Source organism: Vipera berus (assembly GCF_964194415.1).
Source record: "Vipera berus genome assembly, chromosome: Z".
Lineage (NCBI taxonomy): Eukaryota > Metazoa > Chordata > Lepidosauria > Squamata > Viperidae > Vipera > Vipera berus.
Genome location: NC_138205.1, coordinates 42387799 through 42405086, shown reverse-complemented (window position 1 = coordinate 42405086; position 17288 = coordinate 42387799). Strand labels below are relative to the sequence as shown.

At 39.8% G+C, this 17288-nt stretch overlaps 1 protein-coding gene across 6 annotated transcripts in view; it reads left to right on the top strand.

The window, feature by feature from the left end:
* The window catches only part of SLC4A1 (solute carrier family 4 member 1 (Diego blood group)), a 71592-nt gene extending 54304 nt beyond the window's left edge, over window positions 1–17288 (top strand). For 5 of the 6 annotated variants that reach the window (XM_081344997.1, XM_081344999.1, XM_081344998.1 and 2 more), the window contains 7 exons: window positions 3496–3672; window positions 5219–5308; window positions 5781–5941; window positions 6252–6505; window positions 9366–9535; window positions 11981–12154; window positions 14839–17288. In XM_081344997.1, coding sequence (XP_081201123.1) covers window positions 3496–3672; window positions 5219–5308; window positions 5781–5941; window positions 6252–6505; window positions 9366–9535; window positions 11981–12154; window positions 14839–14919 — 1107 coding nt within the window. In that variant the 3' untranslated portion in view covers window positions 14920–17288. Of the gene's footprint in view, window positions 1–3495; window positions 3673–5218; window positions 5309–5780; window positions 5942–6251; window positions 6506–9365; window positions 9536–11980; window positions 12155–13860; window positions 13954–14838 lie in introns of all 6 variants that reach the window. The other variant, XR_014028603.1, reaches the window with a different exon arrangement.

Here is a 17288-nt window from a genome sequence, read left to right as displayed (position 1 = left end):
GGGTTAAGAAGTTCCATGACTATTTATATGGGAGGCAGTTCGCGGTCTTTACTGACCACAAGCCCTTGCTAGGCTTGTTCACAACGGACAAGCAGACACCTCAAATTCTGTTGCCACAAATGTTGAGGTGGTCTATCTTCCTTTCGGCCTACGACTACAGGCTGATTCACAAACCCGGCAAAGAGATGGGCCACGCAGACGGCCTTAGCAGATTGCCATTTCCACACGTGGAGCCCGATCCGGCTCCAGCTGCATGCATTTTAGCAATTCGAGACTTGCCAGATTTTCCCCTACATGTGGGAGATGTCACTGCAGAAACGGCAGCTGACAAAATTCTAAGTTGCGTGTTGGCTTGGATTCACACAGGGTGGCTGGAAAATAGTGTGGGGGGGCAAGTTCCAGAGTTTTTTCAGTCGAAAAAATGAGATTTCAGCTCATAAGGGGTATATCCTTTGGGGCAGCAGTTCACTCAGGCCCAGAGTTCTCCAGTCTCTGCACGAAGGCCATCTGGGCACTGGTGAGGAGCTACCTCTGATGGCCAGGGCTAGAAAAAGCTATCAAGGCCCAAGTACACAGGTGTTACACATGTCAACCATCCAGACCAGAGAGGCTGCAGACCCCTGTCCACCTATGGGAGGAAACACACACACTGTGGTCAAGGATCCACATAGATTTTGCTGGGCCCTTTCAGGGAAAATTGTTTTTAATAGTGGTCGATAGCCACTCTAAATGGTTGGAGCTGGTTCCAATTCCCAATATGACTACTGCAAGGACCATCCAAGTGTTGCAGTTGCTGTTTGCAATGCACGGGCTTCCGGATGTCTTAGTCTCTGACAACGGAGCCCAGTTCACTGCGTCAGAATTCCACGCCTTTCTCAGGGCCAATCTCATTAGGTATGACACATCAGCTCCCTTTCACCTGTCGTCAAACGGGCAAGAAGAATGGATGGTTCCCACAACCAAAGAGTCCCTCAAACGCATTACTACAGGGGACTGGCACCACAGGCTAGCCAAGTTCTTGTTATGCCAGCATACAGTGCCTTGTACGGCTACTGGCAAGAGCCCTGCAAAGCTGCGCTGGGGCAAGAGACTAATAACAAAAATGGACAGACTGCACCTAGATAGAGTAGCCTCTGACATGGCACACCTGAAGACACCTAGGCATTTACAGGTGGGGGACTGGGTTTGGACTCAGAACTATGGGCAAGGGCAGTTGTGGGTACCAGCAAAAGTTGTTTAAGTGTCAGGACCACTCTCCTACGAAGTGGTCCTGGAAGATGGGCAACTCATTCGCTGACATGTCAATCAGTTGCACCGGTGACTAGCGGAACAGTCATTGGCTCAGGACTTCCAAGGGGAGCAGACCAGGAGCCCAAAATCTCACACTTCAGCAGAGTCGTTCAGACACTCTGAGACATTTTGTGCGACAGAGAATGGGGCCGTGGCCGTAAAAGCACTTCCCCCAACCAGACCGCAGGAGCTGGGCAGTCATCCAACACCCAGCAGCAGCCATGCCGATTTAGTGGCACCGTTAGACTTTGGGCTAGGCCAACCGGGACAGGCCAGCCAAAGGGACTCAAGTTGTTTTGACTCCACCGAACCACAGAGCCCGGGTCTACTAAGCACAGCAGACGAACCAGTAGACCGGGAGATTCCGGCAACCCATCGACCCCTCGACCCCCCAAATATCTTCAAGATTTTGTACCCAAATAATTGTGTGTTCCATCCAGGGGGAAGGGGTGCAATGTATTGGTCTTTTGTATTTGTTGTAAGCGTTTGCTCTTGTTGCACTGCTTGCTAATTGCTTGCATTCAATTGCTAAGTGCTGGTTCATGTGTATACTGTAACGGTTGCTAGCCAGCCCAGACTGGTTGTCTCCAGTCAGCTAAGTAGGTCTTTGGGTGGGAAACCTATGCTTCAAACCTATTGGTTGCCGCCTATCGGTCAACCATATAAATAGCTGCGCAGCAGCTCCCTTGTTGCTTCTGTTCTGTTCTGACCTTCAATAAACCATGTTGCTGTTTTGAACCTTCCATCTCACTCAATGCCTGCAAGAACCAGCTACACAAGTTTATTTTTAACAATACATTCAAAGTAGAATGTAAGCTTAAAGAAGAATGAAATACATATGATTCATTAATGCATGGTTCCTATTTTACCTATCCCTCATTGAAATCAGGATAAATGCAGATAAATGCAGACAAATTACAACATGTATTTATTCATTTGATGTGACTAATAAAAAATAATGTTAGGAGGAGAAAAAAATTACTCGGACCAAGGAAATGCTTTTTTTTTCTTTTTTCTAACTTTGCTTTCTTAGTCATATATATTATGTAAGCCATTAACAGCAAGGAAGCAGGGAAGGATGAATTCTTTCCATAAAATAAATCCCATCAAAGAAAAGAAAGTATCTGTTTCTAAACCACATTTAGCCTGAAATCTCACTCAATGTGACATTATCCAAGAAACCAGTTCTGGAAAAAAAATCCCATTAGCAAGTGGAATGAGGACTTAAGTCCTTCTGCATCAGACCAATGATCTGTCTACTTCTGCATCTTATTGCCTGTAGTGATAGATCTCAAATGTGTTCAGTACTGTAAAGCAGTGTTTCTCAGACTCTGCAGCTTTAAGATGTGTAGATCTCTTAACCAAGTACGCATTCTCAACCAATATTTTGGGTGGAGAATTCTGGAAATTGAAGTCCACACATATTAAAGGTACTGCACTATAGTCTTCTAGAACCACCTTTGTGAATAGATAGTAAAAGCACTTTTCTGAAAAATACTGATCAGATAATTGTGACTATTATGAGACTACCATATTATGGGGTTCTTTCTGAGAATCTTACATTGTTTGGGAATTGCCACTGAAAATTCTTCAGAAGCTGCAGTTTGTACAGAATGCAGCTACCAAAATTAACTTGATTTCATATTGCCAATTTTAAAAGATCACAATTACCTCTTTCTTGTTTCCAGGTCCAGCTCAGATCATAATGCTAGATTTCAAAATCCTAAAAGTTGTGGGAGGTCACTGGCTAACCCATTTCTACTTTAAATAATCTGTTGATGGTAAACAGTCCTCTCTCTGTAGGTGGATGGAAAAATGATGGGAGATATTTGTTGGTTGCAGTAAATTAATTAAGAAATACCAGTAATGCAGCGGTATACTTATCATCACTATCTTGTAGAAATCATCAAAACCTCATCTGTTCTAATCTGTGGTGTCTATATGTTATACCTACCACTTTTCAGTTCTTTGTTTTTGCTATGATTTGTCCTGGAATCATTTTTTTTATGAAAGGTGCCATATAAATACTTGAAATAAATAACATAGATTTTCACATGAGTTATTAAAAATTATGCTTGATGGCTAGGAACTTCTCTGCCACATGAAGCAATAAGTTGCTTCAGTCTATACTAGATAATCTTACTGTCAAAAAAAGCTCATTTACCTGCTTGCTCAGCTTTCGAATCTATTTTCTTCCCATTGCAGATTTTTAAAGAGCACCCTCTGAAAGAAGTGTATAAAAACATCACCTTTTCCAGAGATGAAGACCCAAGTGATCCTGCACCAAATACTGCTCTGCTTTCTCTGGTGCTGATGGGAGGAACATTTTTCATTGCTTTCTTCTTGCGCAAGTTCAAGAATAGCAGCTTTTTCCCTGGCAAGGTAAATTGTGCTTAGGGCTTGGATGAAATAGAATTTTTTCTTAGACTTTTGAAAGAAAGGAACTTAAATCTGTGCTTGCCTACAGGGGTTTAGTCTGCTGTGTTCTATCCATCATTTGAATCAAGTGCACTATAAATTGAAGCTGTGAGCTGCTGGGAGAAAGGTTTTAATTATCAGCTTAACTTACAATTATTATAGTAGAAAATACAAAGTATTTAATAATCAATGGAGCAGCAATTCATGTAGACTGAAATCCCCTTACCGGGAAATAAATCTTATTGAATTCAAAGAGGCTTGCTACTGAATAAGCGTACCTATGATTGCTTTAATAAGCCATAAAAAGTTATTTCACTGCATGACTCTCCTAAGAATAAATAAAAATAAGTTGCTTTTCTGCAATATTCAAACTGATACTTAAATAGACAATCACAGAATTGGATGGTTTGTAATGAACATGCAAATATATCAATTGAGGATAAGGCTCTCAGTTTAAAAGCCTACCTACTAGTGTGTAAATCTACAAAGGTAGATTTAAAAATACAGACATATAGGGGGGAAAAGAAAATATACAGGTTTTAAACAAAGGGAAGGTATTTCAGTTTCCTACAGAACTCTTTTCTTATGGCGTTTAGCACTGCAATTTTGTATATAGAATTCACAAGGATTACTTCCAAGGACATAGATGTAGATTCGGATCCAGATGCAGATAGACATGGATTAAAAACCTGAAAGTAATCCCTGTGAAATTCAGTACGTCTGCCATTCTATCATACTTGCTAATCAGATTATCAATCTCAGTTAGAATGGAACCTTTGTTTAAATACACCCAGAATGTATTGTGCTGCAAGAGAAATGGGACATTTTTTGTAGTGCATGTATCGACTTAAGTAGCAAAATGAACATAAATTGCATGATTTTTTCTTGATATATTTCAGATGAAAGTTCCAATATAATACATATGGAAGTACTGTAATTCTCCAACATATAGATGTCTGTTCCATCAATTAGGTTTAAAGAAAAATAATAGATTAGCACACATACTGGAAGTTTGAGGGTATAGTTGAATTACAGTTTGCAGATCTCTGACAATTGCTCATGGAGTTCGGCACTGTTTGAAGGTCCACGGGTTTGAATCCTACATTAATAATCAGTGTGTGGGCCTTTCCACACTAGCAATTTCTAGCATCCTTTATAGTCACTGAACCATAATTGGGCTGAAATAATAGTAATGAGGATAGACTTTTAATCACTACAGTGATAGCTGAGCGGCATTGTGAAAGTTCTACCAGCTGCTTATGAGAAAAATTCCTCTAAGAACAATTTTTTAAAAGTCCCCTGTTCTTACTATGCATAAAGATAGAGAAGGCCATCACTTGGATTTTAGAGCAGAGTTTCTAATGCATTATTATCTTTTCTTTCAAATGCTAGTACAGACAGCACTCTAGAAGTTGGGAATATCTTCTCTACTTCTGATACATCAACCCACCCTCTTCCCTATCCCCCAATCATTCTTGCCAGGTTAACATACTTCTTATTTTTTTGACAGCTTCGTCGGGTAATTGGTGACTTTGGTGTCCCTATTGCCATCTTTATCATGACATTGGCAGACAATTTTATTAAAGATACCTACACTCAGGTAAAAAAAAAATTCTTAATGTAGCTCCTTCCTCCTAATTTTGTTTCTAGTCTAATGCCCTTTCTGTGCAAAAAGGAAAGAAAGTGCTGATATACAATCCTCCTCTTTGAATGGTCAACCTGATCAATTTTCAAGAGAGTTTGCCTTGGAGACTTAAAATAAAATAATAGAATGACAATCTGCCCACCATTCCAAATACAGAAGTTAGCTGCAATGGCCATTGAATCTGATTTCAACCCTGACAATGGAAAAATTCTTATCCTGCATCAGAGGTCTTGTAGTGAATGGAAAACTGTGTAGGCTTGTAACGAATGGAAAATCGAAAAGAAATTCAAAAAGACATCCATATCCAAAGGGAAAAGTTCTACTGTGTTAAATGACTGGGATGGTCCTGGTTTCCATATTGGGATCAGCAAGATCCTGACAGGTCTAGGGTCCATTGATTTTTCTCTTCTTCTGTTGCTTTTTCTAGAAATTGAAGGTTCCCAAAGGCCTTCAAGTCTCCAATCCTGAACAGCGGGATTGGTTTATCTATCCAACTGGAAATAAATTCCCCATCTGGATGATGTTTGCTGCAGCTTTGCCAGCTCTCCTGGTTTTCATTCTCATCTTCTTGGAGACACAGATCACCACGTAAGAAATTGGGGAAAGATGAGAAAGATGGGATAAAATGAAGATAAGTGAGGATTGACCCAGGAATGAAATAGATCAAAAAGGCATGCAATAGATAAAAAGAGAGAGGAAAGAAAGTCAGGAATGCAAGAAATGGGTGATTATGTGGTTCCAATTTTACATTGATTTCATTTCAATTACAGAATAAAATATGTAGATGCAAATTTGACAAAAGATGTTTTGGTAGATCCTGATAGCAGAGAAGTCAGAGCTATAATACAATATTAAAACAGCAAATAAATATTCCATTTTAATTTTGCTGCTGTTTCAGGCTGATTGTAAGCAAACCTGAGAGGAAGTTGCTGAAGGGTTCAGGATTCCATCTCGATCTCCTTCTTATTGTCGGAATGGGAGGTATTGCACCACTTCTGGGCATGCCCTGGTTGAGTGCCACCACCGTGAGGACTGTCACACATGCTAATGCTCTGACAGTTATGTCCAAGACTACTCTGCCAGGAGAAAAGGCCTGCATTCAGGAAGTCAAGGAACAGAGGGTTACTGGCTTCCTGGTGGCTATTCTTGTGGGTGAGTTTTCCTACAAAAGATTCCATTGATCGTATGTATTTTATTTATTTCAAGTTTTATAAGTCTGTCCAACTCAGACAGTGTGACCTTGATCAGCGTGCAACATAGACACCCAATACATTTTTCAAAAAAATGAAAGCTATCTACAATTGTAAAATGTAAATGTCAAATGTCAAACAAGCACACAACAAAATAGCCACAAGCGGGACTTCCACTCCTCCAGCTCCTAATGCCTGAAGAAGGTGCCAGATCTTAAGGCCTTTCCTAAAGGTGAGCAGAGTTCGGATCTATTGTGTATTGGCAGTAGTAGGAGATGGTTCCATATAGCAGGGCAATAAAAAAGGCACATTTCTTAGGACCCTGTATAAGATGACAAGTTTTAAAAGAAAGAACTGTCACTGATGAAAAGCATGTGAGTTGAGCCAAGGTTCTTGGGAGAAGACAATTCCGCAAGTAATCTTGTCCTGTGCTATGTAAGACTTTAAAGGTAATCACCAACACATTTAATGACTGTCAAAGGATTAGCTTAAAACAGCCTACATCCTGTTCATGTTTAAAGTAGTTAAACAACAAATATTGTGCCTTTTTAAAAAAAGAAAACAGTAGGTTTTAAATGCAGATACAGGTAGTCCTCAACTTACAACCATTCATTTAGTGACTGTTCAAAGTTCAACATTGAAAAAGTGATTTATGAACTGTTTTTCACCTTCTCATGTTCGTGTGATCAAAATCCAGACTCTTAGCAATTGACATGTGTTCAACTTGTGCCGCCTGGTGAAATATGCCGTGAATTCTGGCTGGTGAGCTTCAGCATCCACCTCGTGCAGTGTGTCCTGGTTCTGGCTCCGGCAAATGGACGCAATGTGTCCCGTCTTGCCACATGCTTGACATTTGGCCATTCTGAACTTGCAGGCGGAACGATGATGGTTCCCCCCACAGTCGGCACATTTCTGCTTGGTCGAGCCGCACTTACAACTGGAGCATTTCCTGTCCTGGCCATTGGCCGCAGCTGTGGTCCGTTGACCCCTTGGGCTATCACGCTGTCCCGACGAGTAGGGGGCTCTAAGCTGTAGCGCGTCTACCTCCGACTCCAGATCGACCGTGCTGCTCCCTCTGGTCCCGTGCGTCTGATGGATGGTGATACTCTGATTGCCTCGGTTGGTCTCAGTCAGCTGTGGCTTCTCAGCTAACTCCCAGGCCAGTACTTCCTCCTGTACTTGCTTGAGAGTCAGCCCTGGTCTGGCCAGCAGCTTCTGCCTCAGTTTTCGGTCCCTGAGGCCGAAGACGATTCTGTCCCGCAACCTCCTTTCTAAATTGTCAAAGTTGCAAAGGTGAGCCGCCTGTCCCAACTGCAGCCATGAATGCTGACCCCGATTCACCCGGCAGCTGGTTCCTCTTTACAAACTCGAACGTCCATGCCATTTCCGACATATGCGGGTTAAAGTGCTGATTCAGTTTGTCAATGAGGTCATTGTACTTCACCTCCCCAATGGCGGTGGGTGAACACAGACCCACTGCCAGTTTATAAATGTCCTTTCCGCATGTGCTGAGTAGGGCGGCCACCTTTATCCTGTCCTCAGTAATGCGGTTTACTATGAAATAAAACTCTAGCTGGCCCACAAACGCTTCCCATTCTTCGGGCTGGGCGCTATTGAAAACGGGAGCTAAACCGACCGGTGCCATGGGGGCTTGACTGACCTGAGCCATGGGAGTCTGACCGTCCTGAGACATCTCGAGCGATCCGATCAATCCTGTTCCGCTTCAGGCGATGATTCCCTGCCAGACGGGGTGTCCTACCGCCCTTCGGAACAGGATCCCACCCTCGTCGCCAATTGTTGTGTCGGGTTCGAGGATCAAGGAGACTCGGACTTCTAGCGTGCAATGACTTTATTAGGAGGGAAACATGGTCCAGAATGGAGGAACAAAGGGTACCAGTCCACCTTTATACCTGGCCAGGTGAACCTGGCCAATAGAGTTAAACCCGCTTCCCGCTGGCAGGTCAGCCAATCCCTTTAAATCCAGCTCTCCCGCCGAACGCTGTCCCTTTAAATCCTGCTTTCCCGCCGAATGCTGTTCCTGCCCAGAGCTGTCCAGCTCCGCGCCTCCTTCAGTTGCTGTCACACGTGTATGCTATGCTGCATACACTACAGCATGTATTTATGACAGTTGCAGTGTCCCAAGATCATGTGATCACCTTTTGTGACCTTCTGACAAGCAAAGTCAATGGTAGCCAGATTCACTTAACTGCGGCAAGAAAAGTCATAAAATGGGGCAAAACTCTCTTAATAACTGTCTTGCTTGGCAACATAAATTTTAGGCTCAGTTGTGGTCGTAAGTCAAGGATTACCTGTAATAAGGCTTGAATGGTGTTTTACATTATCTTAGGGCTTTCTTGCAGTGCATATATAGAACTTGCTAGATTATAGATAAATTAGCTTTGAGAAACTCCTTATTCCCATCATATTCAATTTAGCTGTTCCTCCTGTTGTAACAAGTAGTTTGTAATCATTTTTAAAATAGCTGAATGTATAACTGTTTAACCCAATATGCAAAGACGCTACAGCTCATACATTCAGAGGAAATATATACCTTTGATAAGCCAAAACTGGACCCTGGTGATTAGGAAGACGGATTGCTGACTTTGTGCTCTGCTTGAGAGTGTCTTCTTATCCCCAACTGATATGAGTAAGAAGAATGGTAGGCAAGATTACTTTCATTATCTCTTCTGATTGGAAAGGAGAATGTTACAATTGTTCCATTCCAATGGAATGATGCATGTGCATTGTATAATCTTTAATTACATTAATCTTTTAAAATTAAATCTCTTTAATCTGCAGCATTGTCTTTTGCTCACTTACAGGCCTGTCCATACTCATGGAACCTATCTTGAAGCTGATTCCACTTGCAGTACTCTTTGGCATCTTTCTTTACATGGGGGTGTCATCTCTCAATGGAATTCAGCTATATGACCGCGTACTTCTCATGCTGAAGCCACCGAAATACCATCCAGATATATCTTACGTTACAAAAGTAAGCTTTGAAGGCATAACTACTACATTTTTCTTGAGCTGTGAGCTTGAGAATTGCTGAAGTGGGGAAAACAGATAAATCCATGGGTCAAGAAGTTTGCTCCCTAAATATTAGTCCCTGATCTTGTCTATGACTTCCACATAGAGTGTTAATATTACTTCTACCTCCTTGGGAAATCAAGGTGATCTTCTGCATTCCACTATCTTATAGTGGAAATGGAAAACCGTTTTGCAGTTTGTAATGTTGGAATTCTGCAAAGTTTGAAGGTGAATCATTTTCCAATTTACAGGAACTCTTCTTTTATCCTGTCATTTCTCATCTGAAATTTCATGATCATATCAGTAAACTAGATTTTGATCTTTCTTATCAGTTTCCAGGCAGTTTTACTATCCTTGTAAAAAAAGGGGGGGCTATTTTGTTGATTTTCCCGCTTTTGTAAAAGTCCACATCAAAATTCTTGCTACATTCTGCCTCTGGATTCAAGTGGGCATATAGTTCTGACTTCCAATGCCGATTCATACAGAGGCTTTACACTAAAACTCTATAACCATGATTGTAGCTGTTGGAAAAAGAACTTGGCTATAGCATCATGGTGTCATAGCTTCATTACTGTTTTCAAGGAATATGTATATTCAGAAAGACTATTTTCATGGGAGACATTTGAGAATAGTTGGAAAAACCTGAGATGACAGAAGCAATTTATTCCCACCTCCACTTTTATGTGGTATAGATTTTGATTGTTCCAGGAACAGCTGTAGCTCAGGGAGCAAAGCAGCAATCAAATATTTTTGCCCTCTGCTACTGGATGAGTGGAAGTTGAAATTTCTTGCTTGTTCTCAGTGTTGCAATCATGGGAGGGGTTGGGAGACTGAAGTAGTGGCCTGTGGAAGTGTCTATAGACAAGCCAAAGACGTAATGGAAATATTTACTTCTTTCTGGGCTTTGTTTACCTACTTCATTTGTTTATTACATTTCCATTCTACCCATCTCAACAGACTCTGGGCAATTTACAATATTAAATGAAAGCTTGATCAGAAGTGTCATAAATTCTTTTATCAAAGTTTAAGCATATCTGTCTTCCAATTTAGAGGGCTATCACTGGATGATGATGGAACCAGAATTTTTAAAACTCTACCAGATAGATCATAGGACAAATATGTAATAGAAATACAGCCACTGAATCATAAACTAACCACAAAGGCTTCTTAGGGAAAAGCATGGTAGTCATTAATAGCAAATAGATCAGGAATCTGGATACACCTTTTCTGACTAACAAATATTATTAAAAAGCATAGGGTTTTTTGTGAGCTGCAGTGGACTACATCAGATGCATTGTACATTACCCAAGCCATTCTATGCATCTGATTCTTTCTGATTAACCACAAAAGTTGAATTTGCAAAACAGACTATTGGGCTAATGGGCTAAAAAATGGCTGCCTAATTTATGGCTCAGTGTGCTATAAGATCAGTTACTGAAACCAAAATATGACCAGGAGGGCTGGTAACTGAGTGATAATGCCTATGCTTTGCATATGGAAAAGCCACAGTCTAATTTAAAGCCAGAGTCTTCAAGTAGCAGGCCTGGAAAAGGTCTCTGCATGAGATCTTGGAGATGTGTGATGGCCGGAGTTTGACAAATTAATGCTATCAGTGATACGATCATGATTCATAGAGAGATATGCCTGATTTTAAGCCTAGTCTGTTAAATAAGTCACAGTAGTAAACCTACATTAAGCCATAGTCCATAATGGCTAAATTCACATACTTGGATTAAGCCATAATTTGTGCTATCCTTGCTGTTGAAATTTCAGTGGCTGAGTTTTATTTAGTTATTCCATTTCTGCAACCATCCATCTAAGCCAGTATCTCTGGGTGGTTTACAGTTCTAAGAATATAAAAACGCTTAAAACATAAAATAACATGAATTTTCACATAACAGTGTGCCATATGGTTAACAAACCTTAATGGCTGGACTTACACATTGCATCAAGGAAAAAAACACCAAATATTATTTATTTTATTTTAATTCCATTTATATCCCGCCCTTCTCTGAAGACTCAGGGTGGCTTACAAGCTTAGCAGTAGCCTTCATTCTATGTATATGCCTGCTTATTAGGGCTTTCACACACACACCCAAGCGGCATTATTACAAAGTCAGCTTAATTGCCCCCAACAATCTGAGTCCTCATTTTACCTACCTCGGAAGGATGGAAGGCTGAGACAACCTTGAGCCTGGTGGGATGCTAATTGCAGGCAGCTGGTGTTACTTAAGGAGGCATTAGCCCACTGCTCCACCAAGGCTAGTATTATGACTTTACATGGTGTGCCATTCATACATGTGTACTCATATACATATGTATTAAATGCCATTGCCAAGCCAATATTGATTCTGGCCAGTGGTTGAAGAAAGAGCTTCTAACATTGCTGTTTCTTTTCATCCCAAAGGTAAAGACCTGGCGTATGCACATCTTCACCCTCACCCAGATTCTCTGCCTAGGATTGCTGTGGGGAGTGAGATCCAGCTCAGCCTCCCTGGCCCTGCCTTTCATACTCATTCTGACTGTCCCTTTTCGACGCTTCCTGCTCCCTGTCATTTTCACAGACATTGAGCTCAAGTGTGTAAGTAGTGTTGTGCTCTCTCTTCTCCCTCAGCAAAGGGAATTTCTGACAGAAAACCTATGTACATATTTAAGTGTTTCTTTATTTAAAAGATTTGTGTGGCTGCCCATTTTAAAATGCAACTGTGAGTGGCATAGCCTGCAGGTAAATAATGACAAATTAACTTTCCTGAAAGAAGACTTACCCACATCCAGAAAAGAATACTATGTGCACCTACAATTCATATAGCAATATATCTTCTCAAAATATTCTCTCAAAAACATCTGAAATGCAGGGCTGCCCAATGCAGTTGATGGTGGGCTCAAGAGAAGTATATCTATATTCAGTTCCTATTTAAAGTTTGCGATTTCTTTTCATGAAATGCAGTCACAGCCATCAATATGAAGAGCTTTAAGAGGGAATTGGCTACCTTTATGGATAATAAGAATTACCAATGGCAGAGCAGAATTGTATGTCTCTTCTAGAAAAAAAAGGCTGCAGAAACGTGTGAGATCGCTAGTATGTATGTGTTGTCTCTCAATTTAGCAGTTATAGTAGAAGCTTTTTCTTAATTAGCATCTGAGATGGAGGCTTTCTCACAGCCTACCTTGTAGTCATCCCAGAAGATTTCATGACCCCAATAATTTTCATGGCACCAACAAAAATAATTTGTCAAAGCATGCAATTTAGAGGACAATCTCATGAGGTGTAGCCACATCCATCTTGGTCACTGCTGATGCCCAGGTGGAATGGATTTTTTTTTATCTCTGAGAAAGAGTTTTGAAGTGCAAGGCCAATTAATGTATGTGCTGGGCCCACACAACTCCTCACCTTGGATGCTTATATGTGTGCATGAATGAGAAAGCCAAGAACAGCCTGTCTTTCTGTGTGGATATAATGCAAGATGAATGAATCTTTTTTCCTAAGAGGCATATAGTAAAAGCAGAGGTCATCATGCTTTTCCCTCCTACTGAACTTTGTGGGGAAAAATATGTATAATGTGAACTATACTTTGACTGGATTGGGGTAGTGGTGCTGCAATATAAGTAAACTAAAATACATCATAATCTTCTCCTATGTTGCTATAGTTCCCACAATAATATTGTTGCCCTACAATGGTATTTCCTCCATAGGAATAGATCTACTAGCAGAATGTTCATTGGCTTGGGTGTTCCATTAGTGTTATCTGTCACTGTATGTGTCTCCTTTGAATTTTTATTCAATTTTAATGTCAATTGAAATTGTCTATAGGATTGCACCCTTAGTTTTCCCCAAATTACTACATAGTGTGTGCCAACTGGTTACTGCTTTAGTTAGTCATGGGGGAATGGCGTGATTGAAGAAACATACTCATGTTGATATCTGGCAGCTCAGAATTAGATTGGGCCCAAAGCTCCTCTTGGTCTGGATCCAAAATTTGATGTATCTGAGGGAATACAAAGAATTTGCATTATTTTGATCTGGGGTTATTTAGCGCAAGAAGGACATTATCAATGAATTTCTGTGCACTTCATATCATCACTAATAATGAGGATGCCCCACAACATAAGAATAAGGAACCATATAGAAGAATTGAATATATATGAATTGGTGAAATAATATCAGTTATTTGTTTGTTTAAGAAAATATATATGGCCGCCCAATTCAATCTCAGGTACTCCAAGTGGCTTACAAGGATAAAAGCTCAATACAAAAACAATAAAAAACAGTAACTTCCTATTCCCCAGCAACAACTATCAAGTTAGCCATTTGATGGGCTCCAGAGATCACCATGCCCATGTGCAAAGTCACATCTTCAAGCCTTGTGAAAGAGTGCCAAGGTGGGGGCCAATTTTATTTTTGCGGGGATGATGTTTCATATGGTACAAGCCACCACAGAGAAGCCCCTTATGCTTGGTCATGCTTGATGGAGCTCCTTATGAGAGGGAATCCATAACAATCCCTGCCTCCATGCTCTGGTAGAGGGGGTAGATGTGACTGGGAAGACAGTCCTTCAAATAACCAGGTCCCAAGCCATGTAGGGCTTTGAAAGTGATAACCAGCACCATTATATGTGCCATTAAGTTGCTGTCAACTCTTATTGTCCACTTGAATATATTTTTCCATCGTGATCTAAATGCTCAGCAGAAAATCGTGTTTTGAGATTCAGTCCTGATATCTCCAGCTTAAAAGGAATTCAGCAGAAGGGTTGAGATAGATACCCCTGCCTTTTGGCCTTGGAGAGTTGCCAGTTTTTAATCTCTAGTTCCACATTTAATCTTTAGGTGGAATGTCAGAGGCAATATTTTGCAAAGTATATAGATTCAGGATGAAGTATCAAATCTAAATTAGTTTTCATTGAATTAATTAAAATATAATTAACTGCAATTATTACAGCTGTTCCCCATATAGTTGATACTTTTCATTTCAGTTTTTTACTGAATATTGGACTTGGTTGGTAACTTTTGGAGAGTCACTGAAAGCACCTCCAAGGCTTGGAGAAAGCAACTTTTACAAATGTAGTGCTACAGATTGCACACCAATGGAGTAAATAGTACTAGCTTATTAATTATCTGATTCTATATAAGCCGGCTTCATATATAATGACTATTTGAAACTACTTGTTCCTTTGCAAATGAAAAAAAAATCAATATTTTCAAGGTTTAAATATAACACTCTGTTTTCTGAGCCACACTGAGCTTCTAAATGTATTTATTACCTTCCAGTTGGATGCTGATGATGCTGATGTGACTTTTGATGAGACAGAAGGCCAAGATGTCTATGATGAAGTCCAGATGCCTGTTTGAGCACCCTGCTCCTGCTGCCACTAGGCAAATGAGAAGCCAAAAATTATTTCCAAAAACATTGGATATCAGAATCTGGAGGAAGATATCCATATAGCTATATGAATCAGAGTTTATATTAATTGCACATGGCCAAACATTCCAGTGGTGTAAATATATATGATTGTCAACCCATGGATCCTATAGGATTTAAGAAACATATTTTTTCCAGTCAATTATAGTTCTATAGTGAATCTTAACATGTCTTTCTTAGGGTTTAGGAAATAGATGTATTTTCCCAGAAGGGGAAGAAAGTACTAAAAAGATATGCAAGGATTGTTGAAGAGATGATACGTGTTAAGAGTGGACTCCATTTTTAATGCAGCTATAATCCATATGCTTCTCTTCTGTATTTGTGTGTTTGTGTGTGTGTGAAGCTTTATCAGCTATAGAGGAAACCATCTACTTTTCTACCAAGATAAGAAGCATTTTTATTACTCACATTGCTAGACCATATATACCAATGAATATCTGTAGACATGTTTTGAAAAAAAATGCTGAAAACCCATCATTGTTCTTTGATGGACCATCAGAGTGGATGCTTCAGAATGCTAGAGTGGACTGAAGCTAAGGAGGCAGTAAGCTCTTTCTTAATCCCTGGAATTGTAGAATAGGAAAAAGCTGGAGCATGAAAGTGAGGCACAGAAGAAACATACCAAGAGTGCCATATTGGCAATGGAAAGATGCAACAAACATAACCTCAGGAATAGAAGGACCAAGAACACTCATTTGATGTGGAATGCTGACAGGTGAATCCAAATCCATCTCTGCCTGTTAAGTGGGGATGACACATTTAAAAAATTGGCTTCCTTGGAATGCTAGTCATCTTTTCCTTTGAAGATAGATTTCATTTTTTGTGAACTCATCCTACCACCTTTCCCGCTGAAATGTGAAGTATGGTAATATGATGAAGGCATCATCCAAAAGTACAGTTCTGTCTTGGTTACTTCTGTTCCTTGCTTGTTCTTGTAGTTAGGTTTTAACAAATGCTACTGTTTTTTCCTTAAACTCTATCTAAGTCCCTACCTGGGAAAATGTGCCACTTGATAAAAAAAAATAGTATATCCCAGATTATAATAATAAGACCTGTAAATTTGAAAGTGTAGGCATAAGTAACTATTTGATGCACATTAACATCCAGAGATTCTTAGCTTCCAATTAAATAGCAATTGCTATCCTTAAGAATAGGAAAAAAAATGTGTAAATTTCACCAATCAGTCCTTCCTTCTGCCCTCTTGCTTATTAACCATTCCAAAATATTTAAGTATTCCTGCATCCAAGAAGCCATTCTAAGCTTATGTCTGCAAACAGACTTAATTTAGAGACTGTTATTGGAAAATAGGGTTTAATTTTTGCACACCTTGATGTTTCACATGTGTCAATCTAATAGTACTTATATATAGCAATATTGAACTTTCTTCCTCTCTCACTTCAGGTCTCTGTATTGGGTGTTGAGTCCTTTGAGTCCTCATTAACTTTCACTTGCCCAAACACTTTTCAAATGGTGTTTGGCAATCCACTTTTTAGTAATGTCATATGTTGCTCACTGAAAGTTTGTCTTCTTATGGTTTTTTTCCACATGATTGTAGCAATAGTGATGAATATAGGATCTATATTAATGCAGGATCTATAATAATGCAGCAGGTTCCCCCTCTTCCTTAGAATATTTGAAAATATTTCTCATGGTGGTATGAATTCAATACTGGTAATAGAAATTTCAGCAATATTATTATTTGTTATTTCCTAAAAATAATAAAGGTGCTAAGCTCAACAATATCTGGAGTCCTTCAACTTGTCAATGCCCACCTTCTAATCCCAGACATGCATAGACTACTATAATGTTGCATTATGAGTAAAAACTTTCTGTGCATGACTAAAATGCTTTCTCTTTATTATTTTACATTATCCAGAGTGAATTATGGTTCTTACCATGCACTGCTTAACATTAATTTGATTAGGAGAAGGTCTGGAGAGAGAAAAAACAGTAATATTTTCTCTTGCAATGCATAAACAATTTATGGAACTTATTGCCCCAAGGTATAAAAATGGACATTAGCTTATGTGGCATTAAATAAAGGATTTGGTATACAGTATAAAAAGTGACCAGATCACTATGTATTAGTCATGACAGGCAAATGAACTTCCTTCTTCAAAGATATTACGGCAACACAAATTAATGAGATGACCATTGTTATTGTGTCCTTCATGTGAACTTCTCAGTTTGTAAGTAATTTCTGTTAAAAGGGGGGAAAACCTGGTATTCTGATCTGTGGGGTTTTTATGTTATTAAAAGAGAAAGAAAATAAAAATAAAAAATATATTTAGCTTTGGAA